At 32.6% G+C, this 25730-nt stretch overlaps 1 protein-coding gene across 4 annotated transcripts in view; it reads right to left on the bottom strand.

Moving 5' to 3' along the window:
* LOC128202882 (prominin-1-A-like) overlaps window positions 1–22752 on the bottom strand; it is a 46678-nt gene extending 23926 nt beyond the window's left edge. For all 4 annotated transcript variants that reach the window (XM_052904076.1, XM_052904068.1, XM_052904054.1 and 1 more), the window contains exons 1-15: window positions 22397–22752; window positions 15069–15136; window positions 13656–13864; window positions 12249–12384; window positions 11027–11096; window positions 10746–10829; window positions 9696–9880; window positions 8358–8426; window positions 7223–7286; window positions 6208–6287; window positions 5215–5288; window positions 4575–4721; window positions 2365–2491; window positions 2166–2257; window positions 1442–1523 (exon numbers count right to left, since the gene is read on the bottom strand). In XM_052904076.1, coding sequence (XP_052760036.1) covers window positions 1442–1523; window positions 2166–2257; window positions 2365–2491; window positions 4575–4721; window positions 5215–5288; window positions 6208–6287; window positions 7223–7286; window positions 8358–8426; window positions 9696–9880; window positions 10746–10829; window positions 11027–11096; window positions 12249–12384; window positions 13656–13864; window positions 15069–15136; window positions 22397–22622 — 1713 coding nt within the window. In that variant the 5' untranslated portion in view covers window positions 22623–22752. The remainder of the gene's footprint in view (window positions 1–1441; window positions 1524–2165; window positions 2258–2364; window positions 2492–4574; window positions 4722–5214; window positions 5289–6207; window positions 6288–7222; window positions 7287–8357; window positions 8427–9695; window positions 9881–10745; window positions 10830–11026; window positions 11097–12248; window positions 12385–13655; window positions 13865–15068; window positions 15137–22396) is intronic.
* Between the last annotated feature and the right edge of the window lie 2978 nt (window positions 22753–25730).

Raw genomic sequence — 25730 nt, forward strand, 5'->3', positions numbered from 1 at the left:
CTTGCCCTGTCTATGCATCTGTGTGTATGGTGGTGTCTGCATGCTCTTGCCCTGTCTATGCATCTGTGTGTATGGTGGTGTCTGCATGCTCTTGCCCTGTCTATGCATCTGTGTGTATGGTGGTGTGTACATGCTCTTGCCCTGTCTATGCATCTGTGTGTATGGTGGTGTGTGCATCCTCTTGCCCTGTCTATGCATCTGTGTGTATGGTGGTGTGTACATGCTCTTGCCCTGTCTATGCATCTGTGTGTATGGTGGTGTGTGCATGCTATTGCCCTGTCTATGCATCTGTGTGTATGGTGGTGTGTGCATGCTCTTGCCCTGTCTATGCATCTGTGTGTATGGTGGTGTGTGCATGCTCTTGCCCTGTCTATGCATCTGTGTGTATGGTGGTGTCTGCATGCTCTTGCCCTGTCTATGCATCTGTGTGTATGGTGGTGTATGTGTATGTGCATGCTCTTGCCCTGTCTGTGCATCTGTGTGTATGATGGTGTATGTGTGTGTGCATGCTCTTGCCCTGTCTGTGCATCTGTGTGTATGATGGTGTATGTGTATGTGCATGCTCTTGCCCTGTCTGTGCATCTGTGTGTATGATGGTGTATGTGTATGTGCATTCTCTTGCCCTGTCTGTGCATCTGTGTGTATGATGGTGTATGTGTATGTGCATGCTCTTGCCCTGTCTGTGCATCTATGTGTATGATGGTGTATGTGTATGTGCATGCTCTTGCCCTGTCTGTGCATCTGTGTGTATGATGGTGTATGTGCATTCTCTTGCCCTGTCTGTGCATCTATGTGTATGATGGTGTATGTGTATGTGCATTCTCTTGCCCTGTCTGTGCATCTGTGTGTATGATGGTGTATGTGTATGTGCATTGCCCTGTCTGTGCATCCATGTGCATGATTGTGTGTGCATGCTATTGCCCTGTCTGTGCATCCATGTGCATGATTGTGTGTGCATGCTATTGCCCTGTCTGTGCATCCATGTGCATGATTGTGTGTGCATGCTATTGCCCTGTCTGTGCATCCATGTGCATGATTGTGTGTGCATGCTATTGCCCTGTCTGTGTCTCTGTGCGCATGATGGTGTGTGGATGCTCTTGTCTTGTCTGTGCATCTGTGTATATGATGGTGTGTGCATGCTCTTGCCCTGTCTGTGCATCTGGGTGCATGATGGCGTGTGCATGCTCTTGTGCACATGTTTGTATTATATTTCTAAATTCTATTCCTTTACATAGATAATTCTATAAAAAAAATAATGTTTGAAATTTATTTTAAGCAGGCACACAATTTTACTATAAAATGACATCAATTGGATGACAAAACCTTGTACATATTCATGCAATTATTGGTGTCAATAAATATATAATACTAAATAGTTCATATTTGAAATAAATAAACTTCAAATCTTTACAATATTGAGAAAAGTGCTGCAATGTCTCACCGAAATATTGACCACATCATCAATATCTAAAATGTATTTCAGATTGACGGCCTCGTAGATTGCTTTGTTGTTTTTGCACTTTCTGAAGTCAAAGGTTTTTGACATGATATATCTATTTGTTGATAAATGAAGAGGAAACACATGCATAAAAAAACAATACCAGAAACCTAAAAGAAATCTACTTTTACTATGCCCCTTTAAATTTATCAAACACAATAGACAAACAAGATTTAATAGCCTTTTCAGTTTTTGTTTTGTTTTATGGTATCATAAGACTTTTTTAATACAATTTCATTTTGCTTAGGCCAGTTTTCAGTTTCCAAGCATAAGTCGGTGTATGCGTGTTTCACTTGATAAAATTTAGTCTTGTTACTAATTTAACACTCTGAACATTTTTCTAACACAGAACCAATATATGCCATATGATCACTTTCAGACTTAGAGTTCTAGTACTATAGTTATTCTGTAATACAAAACATGGTTGTCTGGTTGGATGTGTGGTTTGCTCACATGAGATCTCACCTTGGGGTTCCCAGTTCGATTCTCCGACCTGGTATAATTTATTTGGCTTTGGTTTGATGTCACCAAGCCAGACAAGTTTCCCACAAGAGGAAGCACAACTATCCCAGAACATTTTTCAAATGAGACTAATATAGCAGAATAAAACATATAACTAATCTTCACATCATTTTAAAACTAGTTTAAACTAAAGGAGAACACCTACTCAAATATTCCTGACAGACTGAGGTTTTGCATTCCTTCAAAACCTTGGTTGATATTGAAGTTAAACCCATCTCTCAATACATTTTCAAACACCTGAAATATCAGAAATCATAGTACAGTACAGAGATAAATCAATGATCACAAAATAGGAGAATATTGAAGTAAAGTTGAGCAATATATGTTAAATAAAGTCCACTTACATTAACATTCTCCAGTCCATTTCCAACATATTTACAAAACAAGCTGTAAGTGAGGCCGCCCGTAGAAAACAGCAGGATTACGATCAACATCAGCAACCAGCAGAACAGGAACGAGCAGCATATGCCTCTGAAAAACGAGACATTCTATTAAAGACAAGTTACACTTTCCCACCTTACAGGTATTTGCAGGAAATTTGGCCTCCATCATGCTGATTTTTTCAATCTGGCACCCCCCCCATGCCAAATGAGTCATTGCAACAACGTGACACCTATTATTTCTTTTACTGTGCAATTTCTGAATAGGAATGTGTGACGTTTTAATACGGCATAATTCTTTATATTATTCTACAATTAATTTTCTTTATAAATGTTATTTTAGAGGTACGTTTTAAGGAATAAATTGCGGGCTTGATGTCATTTTCAGAGTATGTCACAGTTGGGCTAGTCAAAGTGTGTGGAGTCCGTACTTTGACCAGCCCAATTGCATTCATATCCCTGATAATGACATCAAGCCCGTAATTCATTACTTATATTTACACCAATAGTTCATTATATCATTAAAGAATTGCTAAGAAATACTTCATTTCATTTATGAAACCTTTCAATAATGCTTTCTTACCCATTCTGTAAATAGAAAGACCTGACTGTAACTGGAAACATTTTATTAAATGACGTCACAATAACGCGGGAAAGATCAACCACGTGTACTTGAAATCACTTTAAAACATAAAATTGAAACACTTATGGCAACAAAACATTAAAGATACCATAAATTAACACTTTCTAAAATGTGGATTTATATTTTACGGGACTTGCTGAGACAATCCAAACAATAACAAGGCAAAAATGTTCATGTATATTGTTAATTATGCGATGAATTGCGATCCGAACATATCTGAAGATGTTGCATTCATCGGATGATAACCGCAATTGCCGAAAAGCAGTTCATTTAAGGAATGGTAGTTGAGGTGTAAAAATTTGACATTGAACTTAAATATGTATGACATCAGTAAACGATACTCGGTGAAAGGTACAAGAAAATGGGATTTTCTAGTATGCAAGAAAAAAGATCAATAATGTGTTTACAGGACTGAAAAAAACAAACACTACGGCATGCTGCATTGCTGGGCATGGATATTTTCAATCAGGGCTATTAGTCACAGCTGTTGGTATTTGTCTTCCAAAACTTAATAATTTTGGAATGGTATAAATAGAAACAAGAGCTGTCACAGAGACAGCTTGCCTGACTATTCCGCCGCTTTTCAGTGTAAGGATTGAAAAGTTTTGGCGAAACATGCATGGATCACTGTTAGATTAGATTTCAATGCAATACATGATGTGCTGAGGTATTAACATAAATGTGGTTACATGCAAAATTTTAACCAGAATTTTTAAGTGTAATAATAAAGTGCCATTATTTGCAAAATACAGTTATCTAACTTGGTTATTCAATTAGGTTTGGTGGTTGAATACCATTGTATAAAGTCTCAATGCAATACATCAAGTAGTTGCTGAGATATTATCCTATGTGTGCTTACATGCAAGACCTTAACCAGAATTTCTAAGTCGCATAATAAAGGGGCAAAAATGATATAATATGAAAGATTAGAGTTATCTTACTTGATTAAATAAGAAGGTTAAATGGTTGGGAGCCTGTGTGTAAAGTTTCAATGCAATACATGATGTATTTGCTGAGGTATTGACTTAAAAGTGGTTACATGCAAAACCTTAACCAGAATTTCTAAGTCTAATAATAAAGGGCAATTATTTTGCATTAAATGCAACATAGAGTTATCTAACTTGATTAATTTAGTAGGTTGGATAGTTGAGTACCATTGTATCAAGTCTCAATGTAATACCTCAAGTAGTTGCTGAGATATTTACCTATGTGTGCTTGTACACAAAACCTTAACCAAGGGGTGACGCCGACGCCGACGCTTGGGTGAGTAGTATAGCTCTCCTTATTCTTCGAATAGTCAAGCTAAAAATCAATACTTTGTAAACAGTAACACCTTTAAAAGCATTATATTTCATGAGATTTTTTTTTCCTATAATGGGGATATTAGACTTTTTGAACAGTATTGAGATATATTACAAGTTATCATCATGTCATCACTCATATTTTGAGGTCATCAGCTAATCACTCATTTATAACTCAAAATACATAAAATGTAAATGGCGACAGCAAATTTTCAGTTTAATCAGCTTACGTGCAGAGCAGATTAGCCGCGGTTCCACGGTTACAGCAGTTGGCGTTGTGACTGGGTCTCTCCCCACACCAACCAAATAACAAGCCCATATAGTAGAAGACAACCACTAACAGCACCACACAGCCCATTCCCACACAGGAATACCAACTGTCAAGTAAACAAAATCAACATTTTGTCATAATAATAAGAAGAAACAAGAAGAAACATTTGAGGCTAATTGAATGGTTAGATTTTACTTAATAATTTAAACCATTACGGTAATCTAGATATGCAGGTAAATGATGTTTTTATATCATAAATACTGAAGTGATGTAATTAATTAGTCATATTAATTATATAGCACATTTTCTTAACATAAACCCAATGAGCTGTTAAATTATTTTAGAACAATTTCTCTAGAAAAAAATAGTATGTTCATAAATTCAAATATGTCATTGGCTCGCAAATCTGAAATAAACATATGTGTGAAAAGCAGCACTTGGCATGAGGTACTAGTGTGATACCAGATCAGAAACTGATAGCCGCATGATATGAATCTTTCTATATGGCATGCTATATTTTAACTGTGAAATTGATGGGCATATTATCAAGTGATTGTCACCAAAACCTGATTTTTAGGAAAAACCGAATGAATACTTACATGTACTTTCCAATATCTTGAAATGTCGGCTTCAAATCTTCAATGTCATTATGTGCATTTGTCAATGCATCAGACTGAAAAAAATATTTAATCAAAAGTTTGAATAATGACACTTGCACTTGCAACATTATATACTTACTGTCATGTAAACTCTGGTCAATGATGAGACAAGAAGTCCTTTTTAAATGCTGAAATGGTCATGGGGAGCCAAATTTTTTAGCATTTTCATGCAGTGTATTCTGTTTGTATCCAAATTGCAACCAAGCATTTTTTTACTGGTTGCGCAAAGATTGAAAATGTAGAGGACATATGACAACCTTTAGTGATGTCATAATGTCTCTCTCTCTCTCTTAGAGGTTGACTTACAGTCCAGTGGTAAGATAATTGACCATCTACCAAGGGGTCAACAGTTCAATCCCCTGCCTCACCACTAACAGCACCAATGGGACGCTGATTTGGGACCCTGTGTGAGCGTGCTCAATATACTAGCGTTAAAGAACCAGTGATAACTCTAACCAAGATAACATTCTTTAAGTGCACAATGCCCCAAAACCGAACAAGACTGAGATTATCACTAAGGTCCAATGCCACAGGCAATTACATGGACATTGTAAATGAACCATACACAACCACATACCATGTAAATTTCCTAAAATAAAAAATAGCCGAACAAGCAAGAACTCATACTCGGACCGCAATACAACTAATCTATCTTTATGATTTTGTCGTCATTCTGCTAAACATAGAGTGCATTGAGACAAAAAAATGGGTTAAAACGACATGAATAGAAGTAGTTCTTTGGAGTTTGCAGTCTTAAGACTACCTGCGCGCATGCACAGATAGTCTTAAAATGGGTTAAAACGATATGAAAAGAAGTAGTTCTTTAGAGTTTGCGGTCTTAAGACTAATAGTGTAAAAATATATACAAGCTACAAACAATGAGGACATTGCACTATGTTTTTCATTCCATTAAGTACATGAAACCCATCTTACCAATGGTTTGGTTAGATCATCCAGCTTCTTCAGTTGGTCGTGAACAGTCTTATTCAAATTATTAACTGTAGCATCCGTACCTGGAACATAACATCAGTAAAAATTGAATCACTCAGATTCTTAGATTGTATCAAATTTTGATTATGGTTTGTATGAATCTTATAACCAAAGGATTTAAGTAAGTGATGTACAATAAATGATAGACAAGAAACGCTACAATGTGATGAAACCAGGATTTCAATGATTGACAGTAAAATATGACTTGGTAGAAACCATATTTCCATTTTACAAACAGTTACAAGTTTAGTTCTAATAATTGAACTCCGCACTTGCCGCCATTGCTTAGAGCTGTGTTACAACAAAATGAAACCTCACACTAATTATCAAATTACTTTTCTTGACATTTACGGCTGTAAATGACATAAGGGCTATGGGGGAGTTGTTTTGTGCATAGCAAAAAATTCTGGGATCTGAAAATATACCAATCTGTTTTTCTGCAGTGACATTGTTGTGGAAAGACATAATCATATTTGTGGAAATCTATTTTTAAAACATGCTTGTTTGTGGAATCATACCCGTTTGACGAATCACACCCCTTAGTTAGACTATGTCTATTTGTGAGTCATACACAACTTAGTATGTACAATAAACTTACTATTTTGTGACTTTTAACCAAGGGGAAATACTGATCAACATACATCATGTCGTAGAGTTGAAAAAAATAAAAGTAAAATTTAATTTCTACAGCTTTGCCATCAGCAATGTCAACACAGAATTTGAATTAAATTAAAACAAAAATAGAGTTATGTTCCTTGTCCTTAAAAAATGTATTGTAACTGTGATCAAATGTATGAAGTCTGAGACTGATTACTTCAATGAATCAAATGTTATTAAGAAAAAGCAAGCCTAAAACATGTGGCCAGACTGATAGATGGACAGGGTGATTACAATAGGACACCTCATACTTTTGTGGGCTTTTGTTACAACTAAACAGGCATGAACAGAAGAAACATACTATTTAATTCCTTGGCGATATCACCATCCAAATGTTCTTTCGTTTTAATGAATTCTTTTTTGGCCTGAAAAATACAATAATTTTTTATTTTTATCCCGTGACATATATTTTGTTCATTTCTTCTGAAAAAGATCAGAGATGGTCTACAAATACAAGTATGACAACTTCTTTCATCATCTCAATAATGTTATATATATATATAATTACAGCAAATGGTTATGAAAAGCTTAATTTTAATTATGAACTTCAAAACCTTAGAAACCCTGCACACTGTGTGACATTGACCTTCGACCTTACGACCTTGGTCGATTTTCACACATCACATGCCGGTAGTTTCAATTGGTGAATTTCAAACTCACACATCACATAATTTTAATTGGTGAATTTCAAATTCACACATCACATAATTATAATTGGTGAATTTCAAATTCACACATAACAGAGTTTCAATTGGTGAATTTTTAATTCACACATCACATAATTTTAATTGGTGAATTTCAAATTCACACATAACATAATTTCAATTGGTGAATTTCAAATTCACACATCACATAATTGTAATTGGTGAATTTCAAATTCACACATCACATAATTTTAATTGGTGAATTTGAAATTCACACATAACATAGTTTCAATTGGTGAATTTTTAAATTCACACATAACAGAGTTTCAATTGGTGAATTTTAAATTCACACATCACATAATTTCAATTGGTGAATTTCAAATTCACACATAACATAATTTCAATTGGTGAATTTCAAATTCACACATCACATAATTGTAATTGGTGAATTTCAAATTCACACATCACATAATTTTAATTGATTTTTCTCGTATATTTTTTCCTGCTTCCTATAAACGATGGCATCCCATACACAATGATTTACGGTAATAACAAATTAAGCTAAACCCGCTTCTTTTTGTATTGATTTTAGTTATCATTTTTAATGGTTTCGACATTTTCAAGTAAGATCACAAAAAGACAATTGTAAAAAACATTTTAAATTTTAAAATAAACATGAAGAATTAAGCTTGATACAGATCATACAAAAATACTCAAGCTTACAATTGATGCCACCTGTTCACTCATCATATGGGATTTCATTTAAACTGGAATATCAAAATATGTACTCACTTCTTTAACCAAATCGGTGATATTGTTGGCTTGCCTAACTTGACTTGCTTTATTTTGCAGATTATTAAGCTGAAAAGATAGAGCAGTCAACGAACTATGAATTGAACAATACTAGGCATTTCATGACATGAAATAAAGTAATATACTCTCCAAGACAAAGTTTCAATGAAATACATCAAGTAGTTGCAAAGTTGACTTTTGTGTGATTACATGCTTACCTTTTAATGTCGAATAATAAAGGGCCATAATTTGCATTGTATGTAAGAGAGAGTATTACCAATCCCTGGGTGGGTAGAATATATATAGCTCTTCTTATTTTTCGAAAAGTCGAGCTTAACGCTAGAATTCTGTTATTAAGGTGTGTTTCCTATCAGGAGCATCCATAAACATTCTACTAAAGGTCACATTGACCTTGATGTTTTGACCTTTTGACCTAATATATAGTCAGTCTACTGACTATGACCAATGAATATACTAAGTTTAATACCGGTAACTTGACATCAAGTTTTTTAACAGTTATTGATCAGAAAAGAAAGTTCTAATACGTTTTTCTTGTAAAGGTCACAATGACCTTGACATTTGACTAATTGACCCTGAAGTCAATACAGGTTTTCTACTGAAGACTCTATAAACCAATTTGTTCAAAAGTTACTGATTAGAAATGAATAGCGAGAAAATGCAGACGACAACGAAGTTGAGAACACTGGACAAAAGTAATGTCTGCCATGCTACACAAAAACATAAAAGATATAACACTACAAAAAGAATAATACTTTCACAGATATATGCGCATTTTAAGGTTTTCCTTACTTTCACTATACGGCTACTCTTACAACATAACACTTAATTCGATTGTTAGACAACATCCATACATCATACACTTGTCATAGCCATATATTTAGGAAACCAATATTCAAGTGATAACTACAACAACAAGGGCAAAAGCAACAACAATGCAAGACATGACTTTCTACCAAAGCTGTTGTCTGAAAGAATTCATCACAAAGTTGTACAATGTACCATAATGTACTATTTTAATTTTGCAAAGGTTGAATTTTTCACAATTTTTCATGAATTGACAAAGTTGATTATAAATGTAGTGACAAGTTCAATATACCGTTTCTTTCAGATGATTATACATGGTGCTATAATTTTTTAAACCTCATAAACTTGGCCAAAACCGGAAAATATCGAAAAAGGATGTCGATAATAAAAAGAATTGTTGCCAAAAAAAAAATATAACACTTAGATAATTTTTGTTTATGACTTTAATCCTCCTTGACGTTTATGCTTATATAGGTAACTGCATTTATAGATCATAGAAAAAACAATACTTACTGCAGAAAAGTCAGGATTAAATGTAAGCACTGATGCATTAATCCCTTGACATTGTCCAGGAGGGCATGTTTGGTTAATTGCAGCACTGATATCTCGTAATTCAGTCGAGATGTTGATTTGCAGACTTTTTAGTTTGGACAATGATTTGTCCAGTTGTTCAAGCTGTGTCAATGCATTCTTAGCATCTGAAATTAACAGTTTTCTCTTCTTTATACATTCTGATTACAGAAGGTCAATGAAAATTATTTCTTCTGCCAACATGGGGCCATTTTATCAATAGTTTAAAAATTCAATCGTATGATTCATGTTTTGATAAGATGGCCTTGTGATAACTGGACAACTTCTTCATTCAATGTTATATGTTTACTTCATAACTTTTTTTTAATATGCTCATTATTAATAATTCTATTGAATAGTGAAAGAAATTATAATAATATGAACAAAGGGTTTAAATGTTGTGACTTAAAACAGTAGGTTCTATTGATAGATTGATTAGTTTGTATTGCATGAAATATCAACTAGTCTATTATAAAGTTATTTTGTTAAGTTTTAGCCACAAGATTACATTAACATGTAAGGATGGATAGATGGACTGCCACCATGTCACCTATATACTCCTTCAAAATCTTGTTTTATGGGGATGTAATTATACCAAAATATTTAACTTTATCGCAAAGACAGCTGAGAAACGGCCATTTCTCTATTGTTTTACAGAAACAATATAAAAAACATATTATCAAAGAATTAAATACCACGTCCTGATTGTCACTTCTTTTGAAATAGTTGACCACTTGTTTATTTTTAAACAAGGAATTGACTTATGAATGTACAACTACTGTTATAATCAATGTCAGGCATTCCTATTGCCAAGAAATACATATCACAAAAGTTATCAAAAGGATGGCCCGCCTGACTTTTCAAGAAATATATGTCAGACTTAAGATACTTCACATTTGTGTTCTTGTTTTTAAACAAGCATTGCTACCTTTCCATGAGGGTAAGAGAAAATAGTATTTTTACATTACTTTAATTTCCTAAACAATAGTCTACCTTGTCCAAGGGTGTCAGCCTCTTTTAGCAAAGAAGAGGCATTTATAACACCCTCTATATTATCCACCGCCCTTTGTGCCGCCCCTGAAAGATTAAAGAGACATGCATTTTGACACAAGGAAAAAAAATGAAATAATATTGTTGCTTTTTTTGTTTTGTTTTTTTATATCTTTTATGAGTTTAATTTATGTTTTAGTATAAAATGTTCCTCCTGAATTAAAATTACCATGAACTTCACAAAAACTTCTTATATACATTATCAATGTACAAAACAGACAAACCTTGAATTTCAGGCTTGATTTTTACAATGCCTTTGTTAACGACTTCATTTTTTATTTCCTGTCTTACTTCCTGCAATGGAAAAACATACAATTGAACCACAGGAAGCAGGCACATGGCATGTAGAAAAACTAGCTGAAAACATCCCAGAAAACTTTTACCGAAAAGAAAAGGTTGCTGTAGGTGATGTGACATGCTGAAAGGGGCATTGATATTTCAGGGTCATTTTCTTTCTGTGTGAAACATTTTTGGCATGATACCTAAAGTTGACAATTTTGAAGCATGTAGAAAAGCCTTTTCTGCTTGAGGTAGTTCATGTGTTTGTGTTATGAACCAGTACCTTCTTTTTTATATATATATTGCAGGTAATCAGTAAAGATGATTTTATTGTAGGACATCTAATATCTCATTGATAAGTTTTTTTTTTCTAATTCAAAGCTGATAATCTCAGCCAATCACAATTCATTTAGCGGACATTTCCCTTCCAACTCATCTAGACACTTTTTCACAACAAATTTGTGAAAGAAGATTCAATATGCTCTTCCGAGGCGCAGCTTGGCCTTTTATATGTTATCAGTTACAGACATACCCCCCCTTTAAGTTGACCTATATATTTTTGCAATATTTTTCTCTTGTATCTACGGTACATGCATGCAGACATATTATCTTCACACCCTTAAAACTGTATAATTGGTTTGAATCAGTGTCAACTACCATATTTAGAATTTATTTACCATCTTTCTTATGTCAAAAAATATATTACTGTACTGCATAGTTGACACTGAAAAAAGACCTTAATAATCTCCATATTCTTAACATAATAGTATCAGATATTGGAATATGTTCCAGATCTATATATTCATGAAAATTACTATAGTATTAAAAACATATCCCATAATACACCATAATGACAGATTTACACTTGTAACAACATAAATATCCTCCATATTTAAAAAGGTTTTATTGTAATGATGTAAATATTTTGTGAATTTGGCACAACACATCACCTGAGATCCCCACATATTCAATGTATTGACATAACACAGGAGTTGCATGTACATGATTACATGTACGTTAAAATTATGTCACAGTATATATTTTTTATTTATCAGTTGAAACAACATCCTCATTTTGACACAACATGTTCATTTACATATACATGTAACGACCCCACAAATAATGAGAAAAATGCGCTGTCACTTAAAATATTGCCAAGAATTATACCACAATTGTTTGGTTGACAAACTGATCCACTTTGATGAGGCTGGAATCAATCCTTCCCAACATGCTGGTGTTGTCCTCATTGCTAAGAGACCGATGTAAAAGCTCCCCACCCAGAAACAGAATGATGCATCCCGCACTGAAATAAATGGCATATATGTGGAATATTGTTGGGTAAATACTAGTGTGCAGAAATAAGTATATTAAAGTACATCATAAATTATTTAAAAAAAACTCTGGTCTTCAAAGAAATGAAATATTAATGTACTGTTGTAAACAAAGTTTATTTTTTATTGGGAATATTACGTTGGTCGGTTTATCTCTATGGCTGTATCATAATTAAGTTGCGTAAAGTCCATGTTGTATGATAGTACAGATTTCAAGATTACAGGTCTCGTGCATTGTAACATGCGCAAGCAACGAGAAGTGATACAACCAGACACATCAACTAACTTATGTAGTATTGCAAATTTCAACAAATGATTTTTTTAGTATTTCCCAGAGAAGCATATGAAATGCCAAATGCATTTTACTGTGAGCTTCTCAAATGTGAGCTTCTTTTCTGAAACTGATATCATGCAACTGTATAGTTGTAACTGTAAAAATACAAAGCTACCACCAATCCTCTAATGCATCTATCAATTCTTTGTTCTGACGAGCTGGGGGGGGGGATTTTGCCCATATTATTGTTTCTAAATCTAGATTTTCCAGTCATCTAAAATATTGGGATATGAACCCTACCCAAGTCTGACTCTTGAGTGGTAGACTCATTGAGTCTGTCAAAAGTTCACTGTCATAAGTCCCTCCCATGAAACCTTCCCCTACCAAAAGGCTGAATAACCCCAGAAAAACACAACAAAATTTCCCTTCTAAGACTTTAACAATCCTCTTCCTAAAATTAAACAATTTTCAGGGAAATCAATGTCATTGACTGATTATCTTATCTCACTGTTCACAATAACCACTTCAATATAAGATAGTTGCACACTAAATGCTGATAAAACCTATCTTATCTTGGCCTTCCATATATAGTCCTATTGGTATGCGAAGTCTGGTTTCAGTTGGCTTTTTTTGCAAGTAATAGGTTTAACCTTGATTATGTACCGTAAATATTTAGGTTGATCTTAAATGCCTCTAAGAAATTGCTTAATTATCTTTTCTGCAAATACACCCCCACAAAACATTATATGAATAAAACTAGGTGAATACATAGTATTAATTAAGATCTTCAGGCCAGTCCAGCTAGGGGTATGTTACAGCATGGTCCACCACCAAAAATATCTTTATATGAAAATGGAAGAGTTTTTTTTATATAATTAAGACTTAAACAGCATATTTCCTAAAACTGATGTGCAGGCACGGTCCTACATTGCCCATGTGAAGGTAAGTATGTGGGTGACGGTAACTTACAGCACCATCGTGGCACAGGTAAACAGCAGGAAAAAGAGAGTCCATCGTTTACACGAGGCGTGTGCAGGGTCCTTTGGCTCCCTCGTTCCCCCGCACTTATGACAACAGCAGTGGCAGCAGCAGTACAAACAACCCACGATCGGCATGAATATCAAAAATATTTGACCCATGATAATACATCCTGCATAGCCTCCAAATGTGGCCACAATCTGAAATATACATATTATTATTTTGTTAACTTGTATTAATTATTATGAAAACATAACCTTTATTCTAAATTCTTGAGTTTGAAAATTTCTCATCACATTTTGTCATTATGTGTATTAACTGCTAATATTTCTTTTTCAAACTCAAATTGTTCATTGTAATTTCATCTGTTTTTAATAAATGCACTGTTACTCCCAAATAGTGCATTTACCATATTAAACACAATCATTTTAGTATACCAAAAAGGATTAATAAATGTCGAAAAAAATGGTTCTTATGAAGGATAGTACATTTAATTTGAATGAAAGGTGCAGAAAACACCATATATTTCTACCATATAAGTATATAGAATACACAATAAATCTTTTAGCATTCACCAATCATTTAATATTTTTGCATTTTCAGCTATTAAATACACGGCTATCAACTTATCAGTAATTAATATTTTCCATAAATGCATTATTTAGTAAGTAGTTTAATTAAGTTTATCTCTCAAAATTTATGTTTGTTGTACATGTATATGTATTGAGAAAGAGTGTCACATTAAAAATTTAGGCTGCACCATTTAAACTTCTTTTCAGATGTTAACCAGTATAACAAAATGTAACCAATCTCTTATCTAATATTTTTCTATTTGCATTTTAAAACAAATATTGCAATGACAGATCTGAGCACTTCATGCAATCATAACTAATCCCAACCTTAAGATAAATGTCAATACAAGACAAAATGTCAGGGTAGTTGTTAGCAACTTAAATCCTTGAATATAATTTTAGTTTAATAATTTAACACACCATACATGTTTTTAAATTTCAAATGCTGAATATTCCACTTTATTTCAAATAAAACTACAATATAAAGGGATTAAGCGACTAAATTTATGCAAATATCTTAATGACCTCTAAGTATGACCTTTGACCTACTGACCTTAAAAAAATTGGTTCATCCACCCATTTAACATAATTTTTATGGTCCTAGATCAAACTGTTCTCAAGTAATTATGCGGACAAAGTTTTCCTGACCTTTACCTACTGACCTCAAATACAAATGGGGAATCTACTAGTTAAAGACAACAGAACCTTTCAAATAAATTACATGACTGTTAGTCAAACTGTTTTAAGTAATTGTGCCACCAAGAACTAATCTACCAGCCAACCGACCAATATTTTTCAAAAGACGGCATATAAAAAGCCTTAAACAACATACATCTCGCCAATGGTTCTGCAGGTACCCAAAATCTGTCTGGTTCACCACACGTATAAGGTCCTGCACACCTGAAATACATAACATATGTTACATAATAATGTGGTATATGATTGCAATTAAAAACATTCAACACACAAAATATTCTCAATTCTCTGCCACATATGTAGACCAACTAGTTTGCCACCCATTTTAGGTTCTGTCTGAACCGCTGGTAATAATATTTACTTCAAGATTTTTTTTTAAACCAGTCCATATTTTGCCATGGAAATAAACCAGACAGATTTGCCTTCATAAGTAGGTCTGACATGTAAGATTGAAATACATACAACTGTTTGCAAATACACATGCTTTTAAAAATTGAATTTTTGGGGCTCCAGTTAATTTCAAATCAAGTGCAATATATTATGCCATGTACATTGACTTAACTCATCAAAGCAATTTAACCATCAGTGATCTGGCATAAACTTTTGTATTTGCACAGCCAAGGTTCCGCAATTTGTGAGAAGAGGGAAAAAGAAGAGTAACTCCGAAATGGTCGAAAATGTCTGGCAGATATAGGTTTTGCCAGAAGGCAAAAAAATTGAATGCAACCATCAGTGATCTGGCGTATACTTTTATGAATCACATGGAAAAAACTACTGAAGAGGTGGGCTTATACCCAAACACACCATCCACACATCATGTACAGTTAACATTCCCTTTACTTCAATCGACCAATCAAGTTGTACCTTAAAATTACTCCTTCATTAGAATGGTGCAGTAACAAAAAAGCTCTTTGCATTGTTGAAACTGATTGTTGACAGCAGCTGTTTGGCATTAACAAATTTACTGTCTCTTCGGTGCAAATTGCTAATGCGTGGTGCTTTGTTTCACTTTTTTTTGCAAACAAAAGTAATATGAACATAACATGATAAATAATGCACGAAAATCTTTGTCAACATTATGCAATTGGGGAATTTGATTGATTCACCAGTAAGCAAAGTCCTGCCAAGAAATTAATGTTTACATTAAATAAAACCACAACTGCACTTTAAGACAATAGGCAATAATAAACGGATCAAGTGCCTATTAATATTAGTGATATGATAAAAAAAAGCTGTTATACTACGTATTTGAAAGAATGGGAAACAATTGAAAACTATCAGTTATTCAGTACAAAGTATCTGTATCAATACGTGACTTTCATGACTAATATTTATCCTACCAATGCGTGATGTGGTATTAGTTTTATAAATGTATCCTTTTAAAGTAATATGTTCAACGTCATCAATTCTTCATAAATCACAAAACGTAAAGGGTTACAATATAGATTGATGAAAAAAAAAGAGCAAATTTAATTTGACATGATAATGCACAAAAATTATAAAAAAAGAAATTGCCATTATTGCTCAATCAATATATTGTGCCCTTTCATATATTTTACTTTTAAGTTACTAAAACTGATCTTTCATATCAGACCTGGTTATGTATTATTGGTTTGATCAAGTTACAGTTAAAGTGATGCTTTGACAGCTTTATTAGGCCGGAATGTGTAATATCAGTGCAAATAAAAATTGTGACTTCCATATTTACCATATTTTCAAAATCTCGCATTAAGAACAAAAGTGTTATATATTTACATTAAACTTGATCAAGCTGACTATGGTAATTGAAAAGTCCACAATATACCGCGTTGGTTGATGCTTAAAAATTTTACTTGGGAATTTGTGGCCAATCACCAACTTCTTTTTGTTTTGATCATTAAAGTCAATTGAGTTAAACAAGATAATGCATAAAAATAAAAATACTTCAAGCAAAAGGCTAAATTTTAATGTGTCTCTTGATAATAAGGCTAAATTTCAATATGTTTTTTGATAATGATAATAAAGCTAAATTGTAATATGTCTTTTGATTATAAGGCTAAATTTTAATATGTTTTTTGATAATAAGGCTAAATTATAATATGTCTTTTGATTATAAGGCTAAATTGTAATATGTCTTTTGATAATAAAGCTAAATTGTAATATGTCTTTTGATTATAAGGCTAAATTGTGATATGTTTTTTGATAATAAAGCTAAATTGTAATATGTCTTTTGACAATAAAGCTAAATTGTAATATGTATTTTGATAATAGGCTAGATTTAATTGTAATTTGTCTTCTGATAATAAGGCTAAATTGTAATTTGTCTTTTGATAATAAAGCTAAATTGTAATATGTCTTTTGATAATAAGGCTAAATTGTAATATGTCTTTTGATAATAAGGCTAAATTGTAATATGTCTTTTGATAATAAAGCTAAATTGTAATATGTCTTTTGATTATAAAGCTAAATTGTAATATGTCTTTTGATAATAAGGCTAAATTGTAATATGTCTTTTGATAATAAAGCTAAATTGTAATATGTCTTTTGATAATAAGGCTAAATTGTAATATGTCTTTTGATAATAAAGCTAAATTGTAATATGTCTTTTGATAATAAGGCTAAATTGTAATATGTCTTTTGATAATAAAGCTAAATTGTAATATGTCTTTTGATAATAAAGCTAAATTGTAATATGTCTTTTGATAATAAGGCTAAATTGTAATATGTCTTTTGATAATAAAGCTAAATTGTAATATGTCTTTTGATAATAAGGCTAAATTGTAATATGTCTTTTGATAATAAAGCTAAATTCTAGTATGTCTTTTGATAATAAAGCTAAATTGTAATATGTCTTTTGATAATAAAGCTAAATTGTAATATGTCTTTTGATAATAAAGCTAAATTGTACTATGTCTTTTGATAATAAGGCTAAATTGTGATATGTCTTTTGATAATTAACAATGACAACAGTTCCAAGCTTCCACGTTTAAGTTTCCAACATTCAAAAAACAACAGTTATTATGTTTATACAAAAGGACACAACATATCTATTTTGACCACAATAAAATATCTGCTGTCAAAACAAACACACACATTATAATCTGACCACATCTTATCTGAAAGTAAACATCTTGGCCAATGGCAAAACAAATGTGATCAAATAACGTCATTTAGATACCAGTACATGCAATTACTGTAACCAGATATGATCTTAACTTCTAAACAGGATAAAAACCTCAACAATATTCATTTGAACTATAAGGCTGATCATTGTATCATAACTTGTGTGCATCATTAGATTTATTTATTATATTAGAATACAGTATTATAATTACACACACACATTTTTGTAAAGATACAGATACAATTATGAACAGTCTGCTAAGCATATGAAATCTTACAATAACATATTTTATGAACAATGTACATGTACATGTTATTATAAATATAAGGTCTTTGCCTTCCTAAACAAGATGAGCTAATGCTTAAATATCAGGTCTTATCCTGCAAGCAGGAAGTCATATTCTTCTTTTCAAAAGACAATACAAGATATTTAACTACTAAGCCGAGATCAAATAATCTTATCATTATATCATTCACCAAGTTATCTTACCATTTTGATCTGTAAATGTATGAAAAGGAAGTAAAATTTGAATTATTGAAGCATGAGTTACATTGTTAATTACAATTTTGTAAAATATGAGGGAATATTTCTTAAATTACAAAGCAGCTATTTTTACAACACTATCAGAAACAACCAGAGCTGTCAACGGAACGTGACAAATGCCCCCCCCCCCGATTTGGCCTTGTCAGAATAATTGCCAAATGATCTCTAATCTGATAATAATATCTGCTTTAATGATAGCATTATAAAAAATGGCTTGTTACCCTCCCCAAGCAACCCCCCCCCAAAAAAAAAATAACAGGTCATCTATAGTTTTGAGGCTAATGTTTTATTAAGATTATTAAGAAAATATTCATCATTGGCTTATCAGATGTACATTAATTTTCTAAATACTCTGTGCCAATAAGAACTAATGATGGTTCATCAGAGAGAAAACTTTCAGCCAACATATCTTGGCAGGTATCTGGTCACTTACAAATCATAACAAGTCGGAATCCATCAAGCCTATCTGAAGCTTATGTGCCTTCCTATGTAAACAAGCCAACTTGATATATGAAATAAATATTTGATCATTTTCAGTATCTTTTCATTAGCAGAAAATAGGTTAGGATTTATTTAGCGGAGTTTTTTTCCAAGAGATCTCCTCAAAGAAAAGATTGGGCACTTATTTCGATAAATAATCAAAGAAGTACTGTCTCAAAGACTCTGTCAGTGGTCAATTAAATATGTTTATTTTCCCAGCAAAAAATAAATAACCTTTTTGATGCGGTATAATCAAAAGGATATCCATCAAGAATGTTTAAAGTTATTACATGTAATATGTATCATACATTTATGATGTATTTAGACAGGTAAATTAGAAAAAGACAAAGCAATTATTATAATTCGTTGTAAATTTTTTCTTATTCATTTGCTTATTAAAAAAATCTGTATGTTTCTGAAGCAATTATTTTGACACACCTTAGCTATAAATAGTATGTAAATATAATTTACAAACCCTTGAAAGTTTTCTTTATACGCCATTCAAAAATAAAAACTTTTCAACAAGTGTATACCGTAGAACTCAAACTGAGAGTAAATATACATTTACTTTTTTAAAACCGCTACCAAATGACAGAGTTGTTCCAGCAAAATTTATAATGATATCATTAATCATCAACCAATTATCAATTATAAAAAGGAGAAAATAGTTTATTCTTTGGTTATGTTAAAGTTAGCCAAAATGTTCATTAATTGGTCAATATTTATCCAACAATTATTGTTGACTGATTAAATTGCTTGCCAAAAGATAACATGAAGAAATTTGTCCAGTTTTATACAATTGACTGCACAAGACTTATTTAAGGCTTAATAATGGATGATATTATTAACATGATATTAAAGCTATAGGCAACAGCTGTATCTATCAGATCATACTGCAATTCTGTAGTGATTCCAGTAAAATACAAACATTTGTTTGACAGATATGAGCAAGTCTAAACTTTGAAAAGGGAAAATGTGATCACACATGTACTCTTATTTAATTATTTAAATGTGTTAAGAAGGGCTGAAAAGATTTGAATAACATTAAAGGGTACATTATCGAATGAATAAGATCTAGAACAATTAAAAGAGGATTGCATGCATGTTAATATAATGTGGCAGATCCTTGGTCTACTGGTAACACGCTTGATTAACACTCAATCCAGGGGCTGCAGGCTCGATTCCCCGCCGAACCACATAGAAAATACTAATCGTTTTCGGGGAGGGACGATAAATGGGGGTCCCCTGTGACAGTGTTGTACACTGGTGCACGTAAAAGAATCAGGGTAGCTCTAACAAGTGCTACATTCCTCTTGTACACTTCTCTCCAAAAACCTAATATGGCTAACAATCTTATCGGAGCACTCGTGGAATGGGCCACGCCTGAGTGCTAGTATAAATAAACTAACATACACAAATGTAAATGTAACACATTTGATAATCATAACTTGCATAAGTAGCTAATAATAAATTTGAAAGGGCAACTTGAAAAAAAATGTGACATTTTTCTATAAAACTTGCTTAACATTGAAATATTCCCCCAAAATGTAATGAAATTAAACAGTCAAGCCTTTTGTTGTGAAGAAGTAAACAACATAGAAGTGAAATTAATTTCCTGTTGCTAAATTAATGGGATTGAATTTCTGTAGTTTACAAAGAAGCTTTGTCACACTAGGCATTACTAAAAAACTAATATTACGAGAGAAACACTCATAAAGTCATTCAAATCACAATCAAAATAAAGTGTATAATATAACTCAAGGGTGCACTTCAGAAACAGTTAAGAACCAAAAAATATTATCAGCAGCATTATTCTGCACACATATGATAGTTTATATAAACAAAAATAAAGCTACTTTATATCTATTGTTTCTAGGGCAAAAATATGATCAGGAAGTTGTTACTGAAAAACACTTGAAGGAACAAGAGTTTTCAATTGTTTGCAATGGTGACATAATGACACTGCACACAGATATGTATACCACAGTAAACAAAGAACAATGGGTTATTGTACTGCAGAAAGAATAAAAAAAATCCTGTTCTGGTCAAGCTATAATATTCCTTTTTATGTATTCAAAATTCAACGTTTTGTAAAACTTGAAGAATCTATTAATCTTTCACTTAAAGGCCCTGCCAGTGTTTGCAATTCACAATGATAAGATAAACTGCCAAAGCTGACTTAGATGACTGGATGTAATCTGTCATGTACAAAACATGTACATTCTCCTGGGTCTTTCAGGATAAACCCTCATTGACATGCAAGTTTTTCGAGTTTGTTTGAAAATAATGTTATAAGGAAAATATTATTATTATTTTTCAATAAAACGGACCAGATTTGGGGACATAACGGCCCATCAAGAGAAACATTACAGACCATGATTTATAATTTTATTAACAGTTTTTTTAACTTGATTCTCCCAATCATCTTCATATTTTAATAAATCTGGGATATGAAAGCTCATTTTGATATGCCAAATGCCTTCCAACTAACTGTAAAAAATTTCCGTGAAATTCCAAACAGTCGATGTTTATAATGTGACCATTGTAAATTCCTGTGAAATTCCATTAGATGTTACAGACTAGTGTACACCTACAATAAATAGATATACGAATTGAATTTCTATTTAATAAAATAATATGTAAAATAATTATGTCCCTTATGAATCAAATGTGAAACTACATTGATTACATAAACGTGTGAGAACGTGTAAATTTACACATGATACACCAATATACATGGTCTGTAGGGTCCCCAAATATGGTACCTTAAAAGTTAAAACAAACCGTAGGTGAAATTATAAATCATGGTTTGTAATGTCCTGAAATATGGTCGATAATGTCCCAAAATATGGTCTGTATAATTTCCACAAATATGGTCCGTTATGCCTGGTCCGTAATGTCCTGACACCACATTTATATATTAGCCTAAGAATAGTCTAAAAATAATTGACGTGTTATATGGGATTCTTCCAATCCCTGACAAAGTATTTGCCATATCAAAAATCGTAAAAAGAAATTTGTCACCATACAATTATCTGTACCATATATAATAAGAACTACAGATCTATAAACGATATAACAATAATAATAAGAACATATGAAACAAGTTCTAAACAAGAGTTTTGTTTATAGAGTCAAATAAATGAGACCATTTGTAATAATGAAGAGAGAGAAAAAGAAATGTTACGGAAAAAAAATCTTAGAAATAGCGGTCAGTAAGTCAATGCCAAATCAATAAAACATGTGGATGCTACACTATTAATGGGTCGATCCATTGTCAATAGCCGGTAAATCACCAATACACCACACCCATATTTAGTCATTATTCAACAACTTACTAAATTTGTCAGATTCTTCGTAGAAGTTGCTAGACATCACAGTGTCAAGGAAATTGTGATTGAGGGTAAAAACGCCCTCCATTCCTTTCTGAAGCGCCGTTTTTTCATCAGTTCCATCTGTAACTGCATCGGGTCCATTTGACACCCCTGTACCTGTATCATTATTTTGTCCATAACAATTCACGACCAGCGTGAAAATAAGCACCCAAATTAGTCTGTACATCATGTTATGTTCTTATAAAAACACAATAGTTCCCGACAAAGTAAATCACGAATATTACGAAATTTACGCACGAAATGCCATTTTTAGCAATAAACCGTTTTAGTTGTCACTCGCTTCCTTTTTCATTAACACACCTGAGTGACCTATGACCTCATGTTCGGTAATTTCCGTGCATGATCGAACAGCGCATCGGCATTGTCCGCCAATTGAAAAACGAATATACGAAGGCGCACGAAATGAAATGTTGGCTTTTTGTCCATTAAGTTAGCACTATTCAGTATCATAAAAAAAATCGCATTTTTTTATTTTTTTTTTAAAGTTGTATATTTTGGTCAGGCATTTTAGAAAGAAACCAATTGAACTTCATTAACTTTATGGGGAAGGCATAACTAATATTACAATAACTTGTGTATACCATTTGCTTTCTGTATAATCTGCTGTTGTTAATACTGATCATGTTGAAAAAAAAGGTCAGGCATTTTAGAAAGAAACCAATTGAACTTCATTAACTTTATGGGGAAGGCATAACTAATATTACAATAACTTGTGTATACCATTTGCTTTCTGTATAATCTGCTGTTGTTAATACTGATCATGTTGAAAAAAAAGCCAATAAAATATCTTAAAATTCATTCAATTCATTTAACATACACAGCTGGCAAATTATTATCTTGAGAGTCCATTAAATGCCTAGTTTAAGCCTCCTAGCTATAACTGAACTTACCCAACCCCCAAATCCGTGTGTAGTACACACATCTGTGCATTGATCTTAATCTTTATTGTCCTCTGCTGTCTATCAGATCTCAGACCTGAGGGTCCTGCTGTACAGTACTGGAGGTTTTTTTTAAGAAATGAATAAAACGTCTTTTATTTTGATAACTTTTATCAAATAATATCCAAATTATTTTTCTATAACGTTCTTTGAAAGGTGTTTCATCGTGTCAATCTATTACATGTTTCATACCAGTATACAGTTTACCAGTAAAACTACCGTGAATATTTATTTCCCCGTCAGTCAAGTCTGGGAGTATATGATTGTAAGGCCTATAGGTCCGAGGTAAAATTAATACATACAGTAGCTAGATGCATATTTTTTATAGTGAGACAATGAAATTATCTACTTTAAAAGTGTCAACTTTAAATGGCACTCAGCCAATAAACAAATACACACCTCTCAGAGCTGCTTTGTCGGACTAAAATGAATAAGGGATGCACAGCAGGGAATTGACATGACAAACATTCCTTAAACTAGGCTTTTAAAATTGACTTTTATGAAATCATAATCTCAGGCTATAGAAATATGTACATGAATCATATTTGTTTGGAAAGGTAAATCTTCCCCATCTCCCTGAGGAAATCCTCACACAATATTATGTGCATGGTACTGCTCCATAAATTAATTGAAACAGCGTTTGTTTTTCTTTTAGTTTTTTTAAACACCTTTTTTAAAACATTTTGTCATCAATAAAAAAGACAATAAAATGAGTTAAACTTTAAATAAAATTCTTCATAATATTTCAAAATATCTAGATTTAGCAGACAAAAGTATACATTGGGTTCAAAGATGTTAAAAATGTATTATAGATTGAGTTCCAAATGCTTTTAAACTACATAAGTGTAACTTAAGATATTATTTACGTTTTTTATTTCTCAGTTTAAAAAAGTAAGGACATTCTATTATAAAGTGGTATATATGTAAAAAAAAAATGCTATAAGCATTGTATTGTCTTTTCATATAAGTATGCAATTAAAGAATCGAATGAAGGTCGCACATTCATTAATGGGCAACATGTGTGACATGGTCATAAATTCCTAAGGGATTAAGGGGCTTCATCACACTTTTAATTGAGGTTATAACAAAAATAATAGGGGTTGAAAAGTCTTTGATATAGGGGTTGAAAAGTCTTTAATATGGCTATAAAAATATTTCAACTAGGGGTTGAAAAGTCTTTGATTTAGGGGTTGAAAAGTCCAAACAGGTAGGGGTTGAAAAATCTTTAAAATAGGGGTTGAAAAGTCTAAGGGTTGAAAAGTCTTCGTTTTGAGAAGGGATTGGAAAGTCTTGGGGTTGAAAAGTTCTGCTCCCTTGACCAAAATGGGGGCGTTTTGACCATAGGACGTTTCGACTTGGGGACGTTTTGTCCCCTGCAACCGTTTCTGTATATTTGTCTTAATGAAACCTGGTAGGTCTACGGTGATACTCTAGCATGTTTCTCCCTGATGTAAAGTTACTGTTGTGTTTTAATGTAGGTATGTAATAAAGACACTTAAATATTTACTACATTTATTCTACAAGTGTATAACATGTGAGTGCATCAATAGTCTGAATCATACTGCATCTCTGATACTTCTAGGGGTTCCACCTTGGTGCCTTAGCAGGGCGGTTACTAATTTGCATATAGAGGCGGAGCTTCTATGCTCACAACATTACAGTTACAAATCTGAAAATTCCGATGCATACCTTGTAAATATACATAAAGTGTTTTTAAGAATTTATGGCGTAGAGTAATTTGTCGTGCTATACTTACACCGCAACTTCCATCCCTTAATTTATTAATCGATGAACGCAACATCTTCGGATATGTTCGGATCGCATTTCATCTTATAACAATATACATGAAAAATATTGATCTTGTTATTGTTTGTATTGTGTCAGCAGGTCCCGTAAAATATAAATCCACATTTTATAACGATTAATTGTTTAAATCTTAAATGTATTGTTGCCGTAAGTGTTTACATTTTGCGTATAAAAGTGATTTCAAGCGGATGATCTTTTCCCGCGTTATTGTGACGTCATTTGAAAAAATGCTTCCGGTTCGTTCTATTTACAGAATGGGTAAGAAATGGTTACTGAAAGGTTTCCTTAATTGAAATGAAATATTTGTTAACAATTTTTGAATGAAATAATGAACTATAGGTGTAAATATAAGTAATGAATTTCGGGGTTGATGTCATTATCGGGGATATGAACGCAATTGGGCTGGTCAAATTACGCATGGAGTCCTTCGGACTCCACACATTTTGACCAGCCCAATTGCGTTCATACCCCGATAATGACATCAACCCGCAATTCATTCCTTAAATAAATAACGTTTCTATATGTATACAGTA

Source organism: Mya arenaria, chromosome 2 (assembly GCF_026914265.1).
Source record: "Mya arenaria isolate MELC-2E11 chromosome 2, ASM2691426v1".
Lineage (NCBI taxonomy): Eukaryota > Metazoa > Mollusca > Bivalvia > Myida > Myidae > Mya > Mya arenaria.